The sequence below is a fragment of the Phoca vitulina genome, unplaced genomic scaffold, assembly GCF_004348235.1.
Source record: "Phoca vitulina isolate PV1807 unplaced genomic scaffold, GSC_HSeal_1.0 scaffold4, whole genome shotgun sequence".
NCBI lineage: Eukaryota > Metazoa > Chordata > Mammalia > Carnivora > Phocidae > Phoca > Phoca vitulina.
The window spans coordinates 82562477-82582797 of NW_022589707.1; the positions used below are offsets into that span (position 1 = coordinate 82562477).

General features: G+C 40.3%; 1 protein-coding gene across 30 annotated transcripts in view; it reads right to left on the bottom strand.

Moving 5' to 3' along the window:
- Positions 1-365: 365 nt before the first annotated feature.
- The window catches only part of NRCAM (neuronal cell adhesion molecule), a 265346-nt gene continuing 245390 nt past the window's right edge, over positions 366-20321 (bottom strand). For 17 of the 30 annotated variants that reach the window (XM_032402424.1, XM_032402413.1, XM_032402416.1 and 14 more), the window contains 4 exons: positions 12848-12979; positions 11948-12026; positions 3411-3422; positions 366-2861 (listed from right to left, as the gene is read on the bottom strand). In XM_032402424.1, the coding sequence (XP_032258315.1) occupies positions 2624-2861; positions 3411-3422; positions 11948-12026; positions 12848-12979 (461 nt within the window). In that variant the 3' untranslated portion in view covers positions 366-2623. The remainder of the gene's footprint in view (positions 2862-3410; positions 3423-11947; positions 12027-12847; positions 12980-20321) is intronic. The other 13 variants (XM_032402429.1, XM_032402427.1, XM_032402425.1 and 10 more) reach the window with 1 other exon arrangement.

The window sequence follows — 20321 nt, forward strand, 5'->3', positions numbered from 1 at the left end:
CCCGAAGACTTGCAAATGCCCCCGAGCCGGGGAGGGGCAAGAATCCACGTTGCCCGGAGGAGCGTGGAGGTGCGGCCAAGCGGACAGGCCGACAGCAGGCACCGGAGAACCAGGCCCGCGGAGGGCCCGCTTCAGCGAGGGAAGCAGCCCCTGGTTTCTCCCACCGTTTCTCGAAAGGCTGGCCGTATGTCCACCTGCTGGTCGTTACAAATTCCTTGGCATGCCCCCTATTTCATGGGCTCCGTAGTATACCTGTCTTCGGTTCTGTGTTAATTTTCTATGCACGTTACAGCCTTTCAGAGGCAAAAATAAAAATCTGCACTATTTGAAAACATTAGGAGACAGATGTTGGACAAAGTTCAAGATCACAAAGAGATCAAGACGGTTTAATAGTGATTTTTTTTTCATGGAAATCCAGTCATATCTGCCTGTACTTTTAAATACACCGTTACTTCGGACATTCACACTCCACTAGGAACATGACTTATTACAAAAGAGAGAGGGACGTTTAAAACCACATTTAATTTTTAATACAAAATCTGTTGCACTATTACAGAGGTGACCCCTTCATGCACAGATAACTCTAGCGCCTACCATTATGGAAGAGTAAAAACTGTACTTTTACTGTCCCCCCCTCCCCCAAACAACGGCAAACTTAAAGTCACTCTTATCTTTGTGCTCACTGGTGCCCAGGCAAGCCTGTCTTGTTTTTCTGTATTTCCATTAGCATGGTTGGTCTGTGAAGAGGGAATATGGAGCCGTGGAAATAGGGTCATCTTTACCTGGGATGACTTCAAACTGGGCTCTGCCTACACGGAGTGAACAAGCCTCCTGAGCCCTACAGGCAAAGCTCTGAAGATTCCATCTAGAAACTCGCTGTCAATATGTCAAAGCGCTCACTATTTCAGTTTCACAGCAAAAAAGGGAAAATAAAAACCCAAAAGGTATTTAAGGAAATGCTTTCCAATCCCATGCACTGTATTTGTGAGCTAACTTCTTAGACAGTACGACGTCAACATTGGTTGCGTGTTTATTCGTATGTAACACCTCTAAGCATATAGCATCTACACTTTCAGTGTATTTACAGATTCAACAAAATATCTACATATAAAAAGCTTTACTTAAAATTAAACTTGATGCAAGTTATGAGAAACCAATTTATTGGCAAATGAAACTGAGCATTCCTTCAACCATAGGTTGTTAGAGGATTTCATATTTGGAGGTAAACCATTTGATAGATATCGTTGGTGGATACGGTAGGATGTGTATGTTTGTTTTGGAAACTGCAGACCGTAATCCCTTTGACTGTTGTCCTTGTTAGCACTCGTCAGATTTCTGAGAGTCGGAAATGTGTCCACAGCAATTTGCATACACACTGTTTAATGCTGCAGAGAGTTTCAGAAGCTGCCACCTAGGTAAAGGCCTGGAGAAAAGCATTCCTGTTGGCATGCTGTTGTCTGCTTCCGGTTTGGGAATAGATTTTCCTTTTTTTTTTTTTTTTTTAAAACAAAGATTCCCTACCAAATCGACAGCCCTCTGACCCAACTGGCTTGCTTGAATAGAAACCACAAAACCCACAGAATCAGCATGCGCTCCAGGAGGTGCTAAGGCTTTTTCTTTTTATACACACGGGGAAATGCTCCTTACCATCAACTGTCTGATTAATTTTACTTTCACGTTTCCTTTCTTTCAGCATTGGCCGTTTCCAGGACCTCTGCTTTCTAGAAGTTACTTCTGGAGCACGCCAGGAAGCTAGGGCTCTGCGTCGGCCGTGCCGACTGCTACCGAAGGTAGCGTGTTACGGAATGCTTCCCATCTGAAGGCACTGCATGTGTCTTGCCCTGTGCTTTCTGGAATCATTTTTGAAACTGAAGTGGAGTGACTCGTTTTCGATTCTTTCAGTCTGGCGTTCGTGCCACAATGCACTGCAATACACATTATGCCTAAAAACAACTGACCGTAGAGAAGATGTGAGAAGTCGAACACTGTGCTGTGGTAATACCCGGAGGAATAAGGGGCAGAGGCCGGTCACAGAGTCTCGGCAAAGCATCAGCAAATGCGACGGTCGTCATGAACTCATACAGCAAGGATATCCTGTACATACTGTTGCTAACAGTCTCCCAAAAAGACTAACGACAGCTAGACATAGAGTCACCAATTTCACCACAATGTCCACAAAGACATTGGAGTTCTAGAGAATTCTACAGTAACACTCTTGACAATGAAAACGGAATTTGTATTTCGGGGGTTCAGCTGAGGAGAATATAAACAAAGTATCAAACCATGTTTTAATAAGGTACACAGGTATTCCTTTACACGTAGCATTTTTCATGCATCGTATTGAACTGTATCCCGAAGAGCAAATAACGTGATCGGTTGATGATGTATTATTTTTATCAGTTCTGAACAAGAATACCTATTTTGAATGAAAAAGGATGTACTTTGCACTGCAGTTCACATTAACAAATCATCTGAGTTATGTTCTTGTTTGCACCACTCTCATAATATTAACGCACAGCAGAACACATACTTTCTGCCTGTGTTCCTAGTACGAGAAGGCAGACAAACAAGTGCTTAAGAGAAACATTCTAGAGAAATGGGATATTGGCAGAGAGTTTACAGATTAAACAAAGGAATTCATGGCATTGACAGGAGAAGGTGCCTCTGAGCTTTCGTTTCCTTCCGCTGGTTCTTTCTCTTTCTTACCACTGTATTGTCCAATAAAGGAGCCGTCCTCATTGAACTGGCCATTCACCCCCTCTCCATAGTCAACTAGGCTGTCATCGCTATCTTCCTTCTTCACTGTCCTGTCTGAAGGTGTCCGACTGCCTTTTTTCAAAGGCTTGTGGTCTTCGGCATCACTGGAAGAAAGAGAAAACGTTTTTGTCAGGATCGGCATTTAGGTCAAGTGCTGTGTTCTTAAAGATCATGCATGCAGGTTACGATAAAGCGTGTGGAGTCGCGAGCCTCGCTAGCCAGATCTAATCGTCAGGTGGACTCTGATGGCTGGGATGTGGTTGGGATGAAAATCAGGTGCAGGAATGGTTTAATCATGAAGTCTTCAGTAGGTGGATGGCTTCTCACTGCACATGTCAATGTCAATGACAGATTCTCACTCCCGATTCGGAAGCAATTGAGAAATAGTCACAGGCATTAAAAAAGGAAGAATTGAGGAGAGTTGAAAATCATCACTACTTTGAATTCAAAGGAAAGGGAAAACTTATGGCAAGTAGAGAAGTTAGTATGTTAAACTGTGTGAGATTCTCGGATTCCTTGGATATGAATGGAGAATGATTTTGGTTAAGTGTGAAATATGAGGAGTTTTCTTTTCTGAGCAAGAGGAAGCAAAATCCTGCTTTTCAAATAATTTTGTTATTGAGTGCAGGCCAGACTGTAAACTTTAACCTTACCTTTCAAGAGACCTAGAAAGTCCATTAAAAGGATGCAGAAGAAACAAATGAAAACAGCCTAAGAAGAAAAGCAAAATCCTTATACTGATAGTAAACAGTATTTTTTTTTTTCTGTCAGAATTTTAGTTAATGGGTCAAGACTGATTAATTTGGACAGAGACACAGTTGGCCTTCAGAGCACTACTTATCTGTACTATTAAATGGCATGTCAATATAGTCTAACGAGCGTGAGTGATTCAAAAAATGTCAGAGGAAATTTTAGCTCTGTACTCCCTTCTCCCAGGGTGGTATGTAGCCTATCCGTGTTGGACGGGAATCTGAGGAGCAGGATTTTAAAAACGTTATAGAACTCAGTTTCTTCCCCTTTATTTCTCTATGAAATCCCTTAGCACAATATCTGGGAGTAGGAGCGTATGTTTTAGAACACCCACCCACACGGTTGTGCCACTAGGAATGCACAGTAACTGACTCTTTAAAAGGTAACATTTGGTTTAAAAAAAGAAAAAGATAAAAGGCCACGAGAGCATTCTGTTTCCTTTCGAAGGACAAAAATGCAAGGCAGAATAGGAAACATAAAGCAGTATTATTAAAAAGTGGAAAGACGTAATGTCAAAAAGAGGTTGTGTCAGCGGCCATATTTCACCTGGCAATTTGTGCCAGGCTTTTACGCACCCTCTGTCTCTGACAGTGAGCTTTGTTCTAGCCAAGATACACACATTTCGGGATGCACAAATATTCTGGCTCTTTGGCCAATAATTCCTACTAGGGTTTTCAATTTTTCTCCAAGAAGAAAATCTCAACACTGCAAAAATAATACTTGCTTAACAGGACACGGGTATCTGCTATTGGAAATTACCAGTTGCAACAAGACCCAAGTTCTTGTCACAGGCCGAATAAACAAGATGATCACCACTGCTAATTGACAACTGCGGAGGGATCACGGGACCTTGGAGTGACCTGTGTTTGGGGCCCTTCGGGGGACAGAGCATTTAATCTCCAACCTGCTCTGAGGATAAAGTGCACATCTTTAATCATTAACCTCTAGGCTGTGCTTGAATACCTCCTGCGAAACATTGCTCATGACTTGGTGAGGCCCTAAATTCCATCCACGTGTTCAATAATGAGCAGATTTTTGTCACCTGGATTCCATTTGTTCATTTTACTTTATAGGACCAGTGTTCCAAGGAATACATGACAGGAAATTCTAGTCTGTGGCAGTTCTTTGATCCAGCCATCTACCCATGCATTCAACCATTCACATATCTAACACATGTTTATTGAGTGCCTGCACTGAAACTGTTCTAGTCATTGGGGATATAGCAGCAAGCAAACCAGACTAAAACCCCGAATTCATTAAGCTTACTTCCAATAGGGGAAAATACAGAAAATAAACAACCAACATATGAAAACATTAGCTCCCTAGTGTGTCAGAAGGTGATTAGTGCTATGGAAAATATGGAACTCAGTAAAGGGGATGGAAGGTGTCAGGGGAGGGTGTAGAAGTTGACATTGAAACAGGGTGTCCACGGAAGGCCTCAGTAGAAATGACATCTGAGCAAAGACTTAAAAGAGTTGAGTGAGCCAGGTGGATAGCTGGAGGGAGAACCATTCCGGCAGGTGCAGCAAGCAGTGCCAAAGAGCTGCGGTGGTGGCAAGCCCGGCGCGTTCTAGGAACGGAGCTCGTGTGGCTGCAACCGAAGCGGAGAGAGAGCAGAGTTAAGTTAGGAGGGGGCAGGGCTAGATGAGGAGGATTAGTGCAAAAACACAGGAGTCACATGACTGTGACCCGGATGAGAGTGGAACGCTGGGGTCACACAAAGTGGTTAGATTATGAACATATTTTGAAAGCAGCACCGGAAGGATGTCCTGATGGATTGGATGTGGAATAATAGAGAAAAAGACGACACCAAGATTTTTGGTTTGTGCAACACAGAGGATGGAATTACCCTTACTATGGAAGGCTGCGTGTTTGGGGTAGAAGGTCAGTAGTTCAGTTGTGGACATGCTAAGTTTGCTACATTAGGGGAACCACTCCTTTCATCATTTTATGAATCTAATATAACAATGATACCTAAACCCAACAAGAACACTTTGAGAAAGTGAAATTACAGGTGAATCTCATTCAGGAACCTAGATACGCAAATCCCAAAGAAATCATAGCCCACGGAATTTAGCAATCTACTAAAAGGATACCATAGCGTGACCAAGTTGGGTTTATTCCAGGGAATGCAAGTTTGTTTCAGCATTAAAACATCAATTCATATTTTTCAATTTTAGCAGAAGAAAAAAATGTGTTATGATTATTTTAGTGGATTCAGAAGAAGGTATTTGGTAAAATTCAACATCCATTCACAATAAAAACTTCAATACTCTAGGAATATAAATATCTTGATTGACCTGATTAAGGGTATTCACAAGAAACTTGCAGTAAACATCATCTTTCATGGTGAATGTTGACAGATTTCTGTTTCACATCAGAAATCACAGTAGGGATGCCTGTTCTCATCACTTCTAACCAAAACTGCATTGAAAGTACTAAGCAATGTGCAAAAAGAAACAGAAGGCGTATGTTGTTATTTATAACCAATACAGTTACACTCATGTAAAACACCCAAAAGGATTTACAGGCAAACATTAGAATAAAAAGAGAGTTTGGTAATGTTGCTAAATACTATATTAGCATAAAAGTCAATTTTATTTCCATACTTACAAATAACTGGAAAATGAAATAAAAAATGATTCCAGTTATATCATACAAATATGAAGTATATAAGAACAAAACCAATAAAAATGTTTGAAGTTCTCTATGAAGAAAATGAAAGTTTTATTCAGTTATTAAAGAAGAGCTAAATAAATAGAGGAACATACCATAAGTGTGGACGGGCAGACTCAAATATCATAAGCATGTTAACCTTCTTCATATTGGTCTTAAAAAATTCATTTCCAATAAAAACCCAGCAGGTTTTTATGTGGATCTTGGCAAGCTGATTCTCAGCCGCATATGTAAAGGAAAGGGCCAGGAATATCTAAAATATTCTTGAGGAAGAATAACAAAGTTGGGGGTTTTGACTTATCAGATATCAAGACTTATTAAAAGCTACAGGATTAAGATAGTGTAGTTTTGGTGCAAAGATAGACAAATCAAACAAAGGGCCCTGAGATATTTGGGAGATCTTTCTGTTGGCTTTATTCCTACATCATATTTCTATCCTATCATAGCTGAGATTATTTTTAAAATCCTATTTTCTAACTCTTTGCTGGTACACAGAAATATAATTGACTTCATGTTAATTTTGTGTCAAGCAACATCACTAAATTCTTTTATGAATTCTAATATTTTCCTGATTCATTTGGATTTTTACACACACACATAATCCTATCAGTTATGAATAATGACCAGCCAAGAAGGGGCTCCCTAGAAGCATCCATTCCAGCTTTTGTTTTTTTTTTAAGTAGGCTCTCCACACCTAGTGTGGAGCCCAATGGGGGGCTTGAACTCACCACTCTGAGATCACAACCTGAGCTGAGATCAAGAGTCGGATGCTTAACCAACTGAGCCACCTTGGCGCCCCCCATCCATTCCAGTTTAATGGTCATAGTGGATGAGAGAGAATCTACAGCAACGTAGGCTGTGCTTGAAAGAAGAGAAGGAAGGAAGAGGGGTGTTCTAGCCATACACAGAGTCTTCCCAGGAAAAGCTTTTCCAAGGCAGCTCAAGATCTTTCTAAGACTGGTTTTTAAGAAGTGGTACAACGTAATGTCATACTTCAGTTAGAATCAGGTTAAATGGGAAAAAAATCATATGAGACACCAGCCCATTACCTGGCATGTGATTTGTGCCCAACAAATATGAGTGCCCATCTCTCTACCACCACACCTCCTCGATCCACTCCAGGCCCCCACCCCAGAGAGCTTCTTTTTCTCACAAATACCCTGTGTAACACACACTCTTAGAAGCTTCCAGAGCTATGCCTGGTTACAATGCTGTGTTGAAGTACTGTATTAATGCTTGCCTTTTTTCAACTCAAAGATGAATTCTATAATGAAATAGTAAACAAACTTGCTTTTGACATCGTGTCAAGGGAAGTCGCTCTGTCAAGTTTCAGTGTGAAAGCACAGCCTCCCACATGAGAGGAATTTAGAAGTTATGGAGGATGACTTAAAAGTCATACACTTATTTAGCTACATGGTATTAAAAGCTTAAAAATATTCAGCCATGTTTTACAAGAACTGTTAAGGACAAAGATTCAACAAATTTCAAACTAAGTCATAAAATAGTACATGTGGCTCCAAAATATATTTTTGATCCTCATAGCCACGCATGAAGATGGTTTTGCAGTGTAAAGGAATGTTCCCATCACGGTACCAGAACTCAGCTCCTGCGCCGTGTCCTCTGGGAAGGGTTCCCACCTCACCTTCCTTCCATCCACCCAGTTAGCTTTGGCTTCCAGCCTGAGCTGTATCTCTTTCATAGCACTTTTCACATGATGCTGACTCTTCTTTCATTCCCTGGATCCCTCACTAGACTATAAACTAGTGAGATAACATTCTATCATTTTTAATATCCCCACAGCCTGGCATACAGTCGGCACTCAATAAATACGGGTTGAATGAATGAATTCATTGTAAAATCACAATAGAAGAGGGCGCCTGGGTGGCTCAGTTGGTTGAGCAACTGCCTTCGGCTCAGGTCATGATCCTGGAGTCCCGGGATCGAGTCCCGCATCGGGCTCCCTGCTCGGCAGGGAGTCTGCTTCTCCCTCTGACCCTCCTCCCTCTCATGCTCTCTGTCTCTCATTCTCTCTCTCAAATAAATAAATAAAATCTTTAAAAAAAAAAAATCACAATAGAAGAGATGGTGGGCATTTTTAGAAATTTTTCAGAATTCTAACATCAGAAAACTTTTATTCCTCGTGAATTTCACGATGTCCAACAAAGCATTGGAGTATATATATTTTTTCCTTTCTCTTACCCTCAGGATGAATTTTAAGGAGTTCACCTTTTTTGCAGTAGCACTTCATTCAGGGTTATGCACACAGGAGGTACCCATTGAATGTCTACTGACCAAAATCCAGCAGCGACAGACAAATCTGTGATCTTTCGGTCTGACTCTCCTGTGGTCACCATCCCACCACTGCCAAATCTTGCCGCAGTTCGATTGACTTTCACGACCCAAGGCCTCCCTCTAAACGTCCATCATTATTTATACTGTTCACACACCACTTTATGTTTGTGTGCAGAATAAATCTAAAGTAGGTAGCACATGTGACCCATCTTCACATCATTCAAGCCCAATGAGCATGAGTTAGCATGCTTGGAACAGAACCATGTTCACTTAAATGACAAGATTCCCATGCCCAGAGCCTCCACGTACGCTATGGGTTCAAGTACCACGGTCAGAGTCTTTATGACCTAGGTTCATCCTGGTTTTTAAAGGAATGGATCTAAAGAATAAAGAAAATACTTACACGGTTGGTTGCATTGTTTCTCTGATTTTTCTATATGCTAGTAAGGATGCAGATCCTACTGTCTGTATAATTAAAGAAACAAACAAAGAAAGCTGCAGGCTTCCACCAGAGGGTCACTGCTTGGGGGTGGGAGTTGGAGGGAGGCACAAGGTTACAGCTTACGGAAAAAAAAAAAATCAAATTTGGCCGTTGAAGTTCCATCCCTCTTTGCACTATGAAATATCCCCTGGCTCAGAGCCAACCATGTAGAAACTGTTTCATCCTCAAGCTGGAGAATGAGCAAATCATAAACAGAATTAATTTACATTTAGCGATAGCCCTACTTTTGTCTGTGTTGGCGTGTGATCCGCATATTAATTTATTTTCAGAATGAAAAAGAATAAGCATCAATAAATAATACAGAGCTCAAAACTTCCAGAAGGTGCAAAGCAGAGAAGGGACCCTGGTGATTTAGGAAGGAGAATGACACTTCAATGTATTATTAAAAAAAAAAAAATCTGTTGTAATAAACAGTTGGAACCGTTTTCATTCATCGAAACATCTAAGAAACTAAAAGTCTTTTTTTTTTTTCTCTTTAGGTAGAAAAGAATCCACAGGGAGAAAGTTCTGAGGTAATGTCAAGACATCACAGGATGAAGCCACGGCTGTAGGTGGCTGGGTGCTGGGGAAAGTGACCTCGCTTGTGGGACTGACTGTCCTTACGGACTTGGCAGTTTAGGTGAAAAAAAAAAAAATTCCTGGGTTGTGTATAAGTTTTAGACACCCATCAGAACCTTCCCTTGGTACCTCCCACATCAGTGTAATTCTATGTGTGGCAAACAGTTTTGTCTTCACACATGAACCAACGGGTCTGTACTTGATAGGCCCGAAGAAAAGTCTTTCTCTTCTGAGGAGCTCAAGGCATGAGTTAAAGACAGCCATGTGAAAACGCCTCACAAACATGTCACATATGCATGAACACCAAGACAGAGGAATATGGCCAAAGAAATGTAAACACAGTGATAATGAGGCCAGTCACCAAATACTTGCCGTGGACTGCTCTGGAAGCCCAAATCATATTAAAGGTTGTTAGCAGACATCTCGTGGAGGAGGTTAGAAATTGCAGAAACTAGAAGCCTTCAGGGATCATCTAATAGTTGAACTGTATCATTTTACAGATGAAAGAAATGGAAACCCAGACACATCAAGTGCCATATCTAAAGGAACCAAGGGTAGGGCTGGGTTGACCGTAAAACTAAGTTTCTGGATTCCGGGCTGGTTCCTATTCAACCTCGATTTCAATCCCATTTCTACGGAGTAGGCAGCATGGTCGCCCTGAGAACGTCACATTACATCAGACCCTGGTTTCACACCACTGTAAAAGCAAGCTGACATCGGGGAGCCAGGAGGCGAGCAGTACATCACTAGATCGATTTAAGCACGATGACGGACAACGGGAATGTAGGAGGTGCCATGCTTTCTTCCCAATTAATGCCAATACAGAGGTGTTTCAGGCTACATGGAAGATGTAGCTTCATTGTAATAAAGAAGGGAGTGGTGTGCCTATCTTGTGTACCATTCTAGCCACAAAAACGCTAAGAAGTTATTTAGTTATTATGGCCTCACCTGCTTTATGGGAAAAACATGTAGAAGAGTGAATTATATCAGCGAAGACTACAACTCACCCAGGGTCACACATGGCTTCCCTAGGTTACAGCCATCTGCATGCTGCCCTACCACGTCCTGTGGAGAGTGGGGGGAGGGGGTGCCCAGGAAGCTTCCACAAACTTTGAGTCCCAGAGTCAACATGTGATATCCAGACAACCCTCACTAGACATCTTTCTGTATCATGAGGTACAGAAATTCTGAGAAGTTTTACGAATCATAATCATCTCTGTGGAAGAGAAGATCAGAATATCTGAAGGTGTAGGTGCTGAGGCACAAAGTCCAAACACTTGTATCTGCATGGAAACTGATATGAAACCAAATGTATCCAAAATATATGTTTTTTTCAATCAGTTATCATATTTCTTATCCTTAGCATTACTTAGCCCCTCATGATATTGACATGGAAATACCAAAAATGAGCTCCAGAGATGAGTAAAAATTAGCACAAATATCTATAAATGTCATCTGGCAATCACAACAAGGAAATATTTTATTTCACCTAAAAGCCTTTTCATCTGCCAAAAAAGGCTCAATCTGGGCTCAGTGCATATTTAAAAGACTATATTTCTATAATTAAGAGGCTGATAGAAAAAACAAGGTATAAAGGCATTTTATAAATAGAAGTATTCCTTTGGAACACCCAAATCCCAACTTTTTAAAGGAACAAATATAGAGCTTGTTTCTGATTTTAAAAATGTCTAAAATAATCAACTATTTCTTTTTAAAAAGACATACAAATCCTAGGTAAGAACATCTTTATTTAAAGAGTCTCTCTCCCTCTCCCCCCGCCCCTTTTCATTACTTAGCACATAGGTTAAAATTTATCCCTAACGATGGAGCCAAGCCAAGAATGTATTATCAAAGTCCTGTGAATTAACACACTGCCTAGAGGTCTATGATATTCTTAATAATTTACAGCTTCTAAAAGAACCTTGCCATCCTTTCATGATTAATGGACAGGATATGGGTATTTCTTTTGGAAAAAGCATCATCAAATCCAGGATTAAAAAAAGTAACGCCAATTTTATAAACTCACTAGTTAGAAAATGACAGGTGTAGTTTCCTTTATAATGCAGGTTTTGTAGGGTCTTTACTGTTGCTTTAACTCTTACTATAACACACCAGCTTTTCCTAGGTTGAGCAATACAGCGATGCCTCTGGAAAAATATGGCGGGGTGGAAGGTACTCTGTCTCCAAACCCATGACTAAAATGGAAATTTATTTTTTAATGAAAAGTGAGAATATTTTCATTGGGGATGTGTAGCCATGTAGACATGGAAGTGTTTCTAAACTAATATTTGAGGAAAATAGGCAATGCCACAGAGCCTGTCCCTGGCCTCATCCTATTGGCGGGAGTCTATATGAGCACAGTGTGTGTGCAGGGCGGGAAGGGTGAAGGGAGGCTGAGAAGCAGTGGCTCACCTGTATTCTCCAAAAGTGCCATCGTCTTCCTTCATAGGCTGGATTTCAGGATCAGCATGAGCATCTTCCTTCTCTTTGACTAAAAAATTTCAAAGTGATAACATTACCTATTGATTCCATGTTTCCTTATTCAAAGTTTTAAAGACTGAACTCCCTGAGATGTATAGCAGTAGAAAATAATTCTATACACAGCAGATGTCATACCACAACAGATGCATTATGTGGCCATGCATATACTTTGCTGTTTTAGTCTCTTTGAGACAACCTAAGAGAATGAACATTTGTTAACATATAAAGTCGACTTCCTGTGAGCATCCTACTGATGAAGGAATAAGTCTGAAGTCTCTAAGATCTCTCCCCTATTTGGCCCATCTATTCATTAACTATATTCAAGGTTACAAATTGTTTCAGCACATCTCTTCTTTTGCAGATTTTTTTTTTCTTGTCACTGAAGGGGAAATGGCCAAGTAAAGAAAATATAAATTCACTGGATCTACTGAATTGAGGAAAACATTAGCCATAGAGGAAAGGCAATGTTACACATCATGATATCAAGACTCAGTTCATGTAGTATTTCCTCCAGAAGATTCCATATACCTTCCCCCTCTGCCTGTTGGTTTTAGGTGTAGCAGCTGTGACTTAGGTGGAACCTAAGAAAGCAGAGTCACTAATATCTTCAGAGAACAGATGAATTTACTCCCCCAGATATCTTCTGATCCTTGACAATGTTTAGGCTCCCATTATAAAAAAAAGGGATCAAAAATTGTTTGGACAGAAAGTCCAAATTTATGGCTCTGGGAAAATATGCTTATTGCAATCTACATGATCACTCTCATTATTTCTTTATAGTTTTGAGTAATTATGCAGCGTTCTAAGGCAATTTTAATCTTTCTTTCTTACCTGGATATTTACCACCCTTGTTTCTTCTGATGAAGCAAACAATCAGCAAAATTAAGATAAGGAGAGCGACAGCACACATTAGACCAATGAACCAGCCCTGAGTCGCAATATCCACCTGCCGGCTCGCCATTGCTGGAAAACAAATCAGGGGCATCAGGGGGCATGGCTTAAGGGGGAAAGGAGAACTGTTGTAGTCTCTTGCAGTAAAAAATTACCATAGTAAATGAGCTTTTATACATTTTACATGTGCCCCAAATTGAAATCTGTCAGTTATCAATCAGGAGTTATATACAAACTTTGAAAAATCTTCATTAATTAAAAAATTCAAATAGCGAAATCTGAATGCTAATACCATCAAATGCTAACGAATCTGGCTAAACACTGTGTTCACAGTTATTTTAACTATATATTCTCAATAGAAACATAGTCCCAAGTCAGTTTTAAAAGTACTGTCTACAGATAAAATGTACATTAAGTACAATGGTAAGAATGTAAGACTGAATTTTAAACAGAACAGAATGTATACATCTAATGGAGTATTTTTCCTTCAAAGGAACTGCTTTTGGAGGCTAACATATCATTGCAATGATGTTGCCATTTTTCAAAATGTTTTGGAAATCTTCTATTAAAAAAGAAAACTGTCCACACAAGAAACCTATCCACATAAGACAGCCAGCCTTATTATTTTATATAGCATCTCAATTTGCACCTAAAACGTTACTTAGATTTGGTATTCATCTCATTTACAAGATTTGGTTCTAAAAGATTTTTGGAAATTTCTGAAAAATCCAATTTACCCTCAAAGGATCAATATTTGATATTCAATATTGCTTTGGATCCATTTAAAAGACTTTGAAAGGTAGCTTGATCAGCAGAATCATTATTGGAATAAATGACCAGTTTAAAGAGAAAATACTCATTCACATATATACATAGTCTTTGTCTTCATCTATTCTGTTTGAGTCAATAAACTTGAAGCCCCGTATTCAACTAGTCCCAGTATGCAAATCTCCTAAGAAAAACACAGAATAATTAGCATTTCTGGTATTACTCAAAAGTGTCAATCAAATGGGACAAAGTGCAGCATCAATGGCTATTCAGACATGCCCATGAGGATTTGTTTAAATAAATTCGTATGAAACTTTTTTTTTACAAAGGCTTTTATTTTTTTCTTTTGACCATAATCAAAGTAAAAGGTTTTCTTCTTTTGATTCACAAGCATGCCTATATCATGCTTTTAATTTGATTGAGTTTCTTCTGAGTGCATTTAACATGGTTGGGTTGGGTATGTGTGATCTCTGGATGCAGAAACAAACACGGCTACATAGATCCCAGGTTCCATCCTCCACGGCCAAAATAGAACCTTGTTGCCTTATTTTTCTCCACACAAAGCAGAAGGCGAAAAACGAAATGCTTAAAATTAAGCATGAAGAAGGATGTGAAAAACGTGTGCGTATGTGGTTAAGAAATAACATGAGAAGTGGAAATACACCATCTGGATTATAAATCAAACGCCAGTGGCCTTTCTCAATGGCCACTGGTGCCTCACTGGTTCGAGGGGTTTTGAGTTGTATCATGACTAGATCCAACCGAGGCAGGAGTGCGGGCTGTGCTCTCCTGCATACACACACTGTGACCATGACAATGATGATGGAGAAGAAGACAGGGATAATGAGAACTAACATCCTGAAACTCCCACTATGTGCCAGGCACTATGCTGAGGGCAACATCTGATTTAATTTTCACAGCAGTGCTTTGAGGTGGGCGGGAGGAGTACACCCGTGCCCCGGGAACGGAAAGGACTTGCCCGACGGCTGGAGTTGGACTGAGTCTGTCCGACTCCCGAGATACTAGCTGAACGCTCTACTGTTCTCATGCCTTCCGGAAAACAAGCCCAGACATCAGATCTGCAGAAATCTTCATGAAAAACACAAGGCTACGAGGACTTTCCATTCTGAGACAGGCAAAAGGATTTTAAAGGTCCATCACTACATGCTCCTTGGCAATGCGTTTTTTTCAAATTTGCACATGGTCTTTGATTGTGTGCTTTTTCGCCAAAACTGAGCATCTGATCGAAGTTGAAGAGTTAATCATTTATAGCCTTGTTGTAGAAGTAGCTGCATCTACATTTTCCATCCAACTAAATGCAACCAATAAGGGCAAAATGCAGTAAGATACCCAAACGCCAGCACAGACAATGACTCATAAAGATGGCGGTGGCCACAACTGAGCTGCCTGCAGGCAGCTTGCTACGTGCAACTATGCAAACAGTGGCAATGTTTCTTTGACAGTCGATAAAGGAAAATCCAAATGGATTTTGAATTTCTACCTCTATGTCTAAAGAAAAAAAGCATCAAATATGTTCCCCCCAGACTATGTAAGGTTAGGCAGACAGCGTGCGTTAACAGGTGAGTGTGCACACTCGCAGAAGTGCACCCAAGTGCACCAGAAGTTGGTATAAAACAAAGATTAGGTAAGTGAAAAATAACTTTTCTTGACTTCTCATCCACAGAAGAAGGGACCTAAAACCTGGAATGACTTCGAGAGGCTTCAATTCTTCCCAGCACATTCTAAAATCATCTTAACTGCAGATGCACATACAAACCCAAGTCCTGGCCACCACTGTGCATCACACACACACACACACACACACACACACACACACACACAGAAGCCTGTGGGGCTTTTTCTTCTTGAATCTGGGTTCCAATGGGCAGGTACTTGTAGGATTGAGTAAGAGAATTAAAGAGGATTTTCAGTTTATTTACATCTTTACAATAAAATTATGTTCATGTATTTCTTGAGTAATCCATAAAGCGATAAATTAAATGAGTAGATAAAGAATATGAAAAAAGAAAATAAGCCAGAGGAATAAAATTTGCTTTGTTTCCTAGAAGTCCGTTTTAACAAGGGTTCTGCCGGCACATTGCCACTGTCCTCTGGCTATAACCTGTGCTCTGCGGTAGTAGGCCTCTGAGGAAACGCTTAGAATAACAGAGCGATGTGGAAGGGACAGAGTGAATAAATGGCTATTTATGAAGAATCCATTAAGCCTAAAAATGTCCTGTTGAATTAAAATAGTTAGAAATGTACAGAAAGAGCAGGACATTTCCTTGGCCAAAGTTTGGAGACAGTACTGAGTTAACACTATTTGCTCCTGGAACTAAGGCTTTAATCAAGACTTACTCTTTTTCATAGTTTTACGTTTATATGCCAAAGGTGACAATAACTGGTTGCGGCCTTGTCCTACCTGTCCGCCGCGGGCACGTAGAAATGGCGCACCCCCGCGATGGCTCACCTTGAACGAGCTGTCAGCTGCCGCTGGCCCTGTAGGTACGGCAACACTGGAGGAAAAAACTTTCCTAAAGGGTTTGCCTTCTGTCCCATAAAAGGACAAAAAACCACCACATTTGATGTCATAGACGGGATCTAATTCACCAGGTGTACACTGGAGCCTTCAGGGGACCAGAATACGCGCCGAGTGCCAAATGAAGTGGTCACTCCAGCCTGTTTCCCTCGGGACGTGGGCTCTGTGACCCCGGCGGGGGGCAGGGGGGTGTCGCGAGAGCATCTCCTCCAGCGTTGGAAGGCTCCCTCACATTCCAGCCCGGTGACATGCTACTGACCTGACCCCTAAGCGGGAAGGAGCACTGCCCACTTCGTAGGATTTCTGGACAGACTGAACGAGAGAAGCCGCTGGAAACCAGTCACCCGGCAGAAATTCGAGCTGATGAAATGCTAGCACTGTGACTATCGTTAGCCTTCCAGCTATCAGTGGACAACATGTCTCCCTGAGCTTTTCGTATTTTGAAATTAAAAGCCGTCGCTAACAAAAAACACCCTGTAATCCTGTTAGTTGATATTCCTCTTCGCAGTCTAACACAGTGCTTTCCTAGAGCTCTGTCCACACGCAGTTGTGAAAACACAAGGAACAAAGTTACAGAAAAGTGGTTTTCTCTTTACACATTATGATTTTTGCTCACGAATAGCTTAAAATGTAGTTTGATAAGTTACCAAATATTACCTTTGATTTCTTGTTTTAAAACCGCTCATGATTGTAGATCTTATACATGATGCATGACTTTATATGACTTTGAAAATCATAATGCTTGTGTAATGAAAGACACACACAAAATGCATTTTGCCTATGGGTTCTATGGCAAATGCAGCATCTCCTCAAGAATGCACGAGGCGATGGAACAGAAGTAACACGGATGGATGAATCACAAAGTAAGTCTGTGCCACACAGCCCTTCTCTAATTTAGGTCAGCAGGGATTATTCTCCATCTTATGAGTTGGTATGAATATTCTTGCATCTTACATGAACATTATTTTAGAAACTTTAATCACTTGTCGCATATTATGATACCATTCAAAGAACGAAAATTATGCAGGCAGTCAAATTTGGTGTGGTCAGAAGAGATACATGATATGAACGATGTCTCATTCTATTCAAGTATAATAATCTTTACCTCAGTTGTCTAACCAGACTGCAGGTTTGTGCTGATTATAGTCCCTTGTGACATAAAAAAATCGTGACTCTATCAAGGAATCATTTTAGCTTCAAAAGCATTTCGAAAATTCCATCCTAACTCCAAGGGAAGGTTTACACATGTAAAGGATGTGAAAAATTGAATTACCTACATAATGTAAGTTAAGAATCATTTTAATCTCTGTTTTTGTAATGGTTTTTGTCTATGCCATGATTAGAAGGTGATCTGCCCAATTCTGTAATTCATTTGATATAAAGAGCCAAAGACAATTAAAAACCCCAAGTCCCAACCCAACTGAGCCCCACAGAAAGACATTCATGGCCCTACCCATAACCCAACTCCACTAGGCCCCTGTCTCCAACTGGGCCTATCTCAAACACATCCTCTGAACTCACAAAACCAGAGTCCCCCTCAGCACCAACTCAAACTTGCTACGTTCCTGGCATTAGGCACCTTCACTCAAAGAAGCTCCGAGAACTATTTACAATGTCTTTCCTCCATTCTTCTTTGTCTGTGGGAGTTTTGCAAAAACAACAAATTTGAATATTTTGAGGAACTGGAAGTTACTTAACACTCCAAGAAAGGAAAATTCTTTATACGCTAAAGACAAAATCTAGACTGCTTAGGTTTATCGTTTTAGATGATTATAAATCTAGTCATGCCAAATAAATCAACTGAAATGAAAAACTATATGAAAATGTCCTCAAATAAAAATTGACTGGATATAGAGATTGCATATTCATTGTAGATATTCCCAGTGTATTAAATCTTCTTTTTAATGCAAAGGAAACTTCTTCACCTGCACTTTGCCTTATGAAATTATTGTTTCTCTAACAATGTTTATAAAAAGAATTGTTATACATTAAATAGTTCAAGTGAACTATGGAAAAATTGTTTTTTGAGGTTCACAAGATGAATCTTTTGGTAAACATAAATGCTTTCATTTTTTTAAAAGATTTTATTTATTTATTTGACAGAGAGAGAGCACACAAGCAGGGAGAGTGGGAGAGGGCTCGATCCCAGGACCCTGGGATCATGACCTGAGCCGAAGGCACCCGCTTAACCGAATGAGCCACCTGGGCGCCCCACTTAAATGCTTTCAAATTTGTCTAAGTTATAGATTCAACCTTTCCTGAGTATTCATTTTCCTAAAGGAATAATTACTTCTAAAAGTATTTATTTGTATGATAAAGGCCTGAGCAGAAAGCTGGACAATGTTCAACCTGTTGTCACAAACATTCATTGGCCACCCAGTTTATCACGTGTAGAGCAGGCTGCACTGAGGAGGGGCCATGGGTTTTCATCAATCGCTGAAAATTAAAGCTGCCCCGCCTCCTGGTGGACGTGGCTGGGGTGCACATCGGTGCCTGACGGGAATACATTAAACATTGTAACATAACGGATGTTCCCTCTAAGTGTTAATGTCTGGCAATTTCTGATAAAATTCTGGTGGGTGGTAGGGGCAAGATGACTAGTCAGTTTGATTTTTGCTGCTTCGAAGTCCAATTTGAACAGAGTTTTCTTCTTTCCTACTTGTACTTACAAATATAATTTTTGCTACCTTACTCTTGTTTACATGTTGTAGGTATAGAACAGTTTTAAGTACCACAGTATGAAAATAACATATGCAATGGGACATATTATGCCCCTTGTTTTTAATAACAGGAACAAAAGAGACTCCTAGCAATGTATAAAACATACAGTTTGATGGTTCAGTTCACTAGAATTTTTTTAGATAAACAGGATTCATTTAATTGGATCGAGTTATTTTTCAGAATGATCCACAGTAAATCCTTAAAAATGTTCTTACTCTCTTAAAATGCATCCCCCAAATTAACAAGCAGACAATGAAATTGCTTCTTAGTGCCAGCTACATCGTATTCAAAGTAAAGTTCACGTGCTCTGGCCCCTCCGACAACCCACTGATAAATGGCACTGGTCTCCGCAGCTGTGGCAGTAAGCTTCCTGATCCAGGGATTTATGGCTTAAGATAAATATATAACAGAAGAATAAAACAAACAAGCAATCGATCTGCAGCGTCCAACACACAAATATAAACTAAGATGAAGTCCTCTGAGATTGTGCAAATAAAATTAAAGATTTATTGATGAAATTTAGGGTTCACTTGTTTTTCACTTCCATGACAGAAAGGGTTTTCCTTTATAAAAGCAGGAATAGGACATAAATGAATAATCAGGAATAACGATGTACAATATTCAGATTGATGAGTTCTGTTATATGGGTCCTGAATGATGTAAACTGTTGCCCATTAGATAGAGTCCCAGGAAACATCAGCCTTCATTTATGGATGTGGGGTGGGGAGGGGGTTGCTGAGCAATGCTGGGGGCAGAGGTAACAGAATCTTACTGCAAGGTAAACCCCAATACTAGGCAGCTGCTTCTCAGTTCTACTTATTAGCTCAGTGCGGGTCTTTAAAGACTCTGAGGAAAGGTTTACATCTACAGCCTTTAAAAGACATTATTTGGCTATCTGAGGCTGACCGTTCTCTCAGCCTTCTCACAACAACCTAAACTAAAAATGACATACTTATAGATATATTAACTCGGGTAGTCACAAAAATAAGATCAATGTATAATCCCAGAGAAAATGTCCTAGGATAGTAAATCAGAAAGTGTCCAAGGGCTGACTTAAGCTCTGAAATTAAATTCCCAATTATTTTATAGAATTTGGAAGCTAAAGGCCTCTCCTGAAATTAACTTCATGAAATAGCATTTCTTAGGATCAGAAAGAGAGATACAGACGGTCCCCGACTTAATGATGGTTCGACTTCGGGTTTTTTACTTTACAATGGTGTGAAAGCTGTAAGCGTTCAGTAGAAATCATACTTTGAATTTGATCTTTTCTGGGGCTAGTGGTTTGTGGTACGACACCCTCACGAGGCCGGGCAGGGGCGCCTGCTGCAGCTCCCCTCAGCCACGCGATCACGAGAGTGAACAACCTACACACTCACAACCATCCTG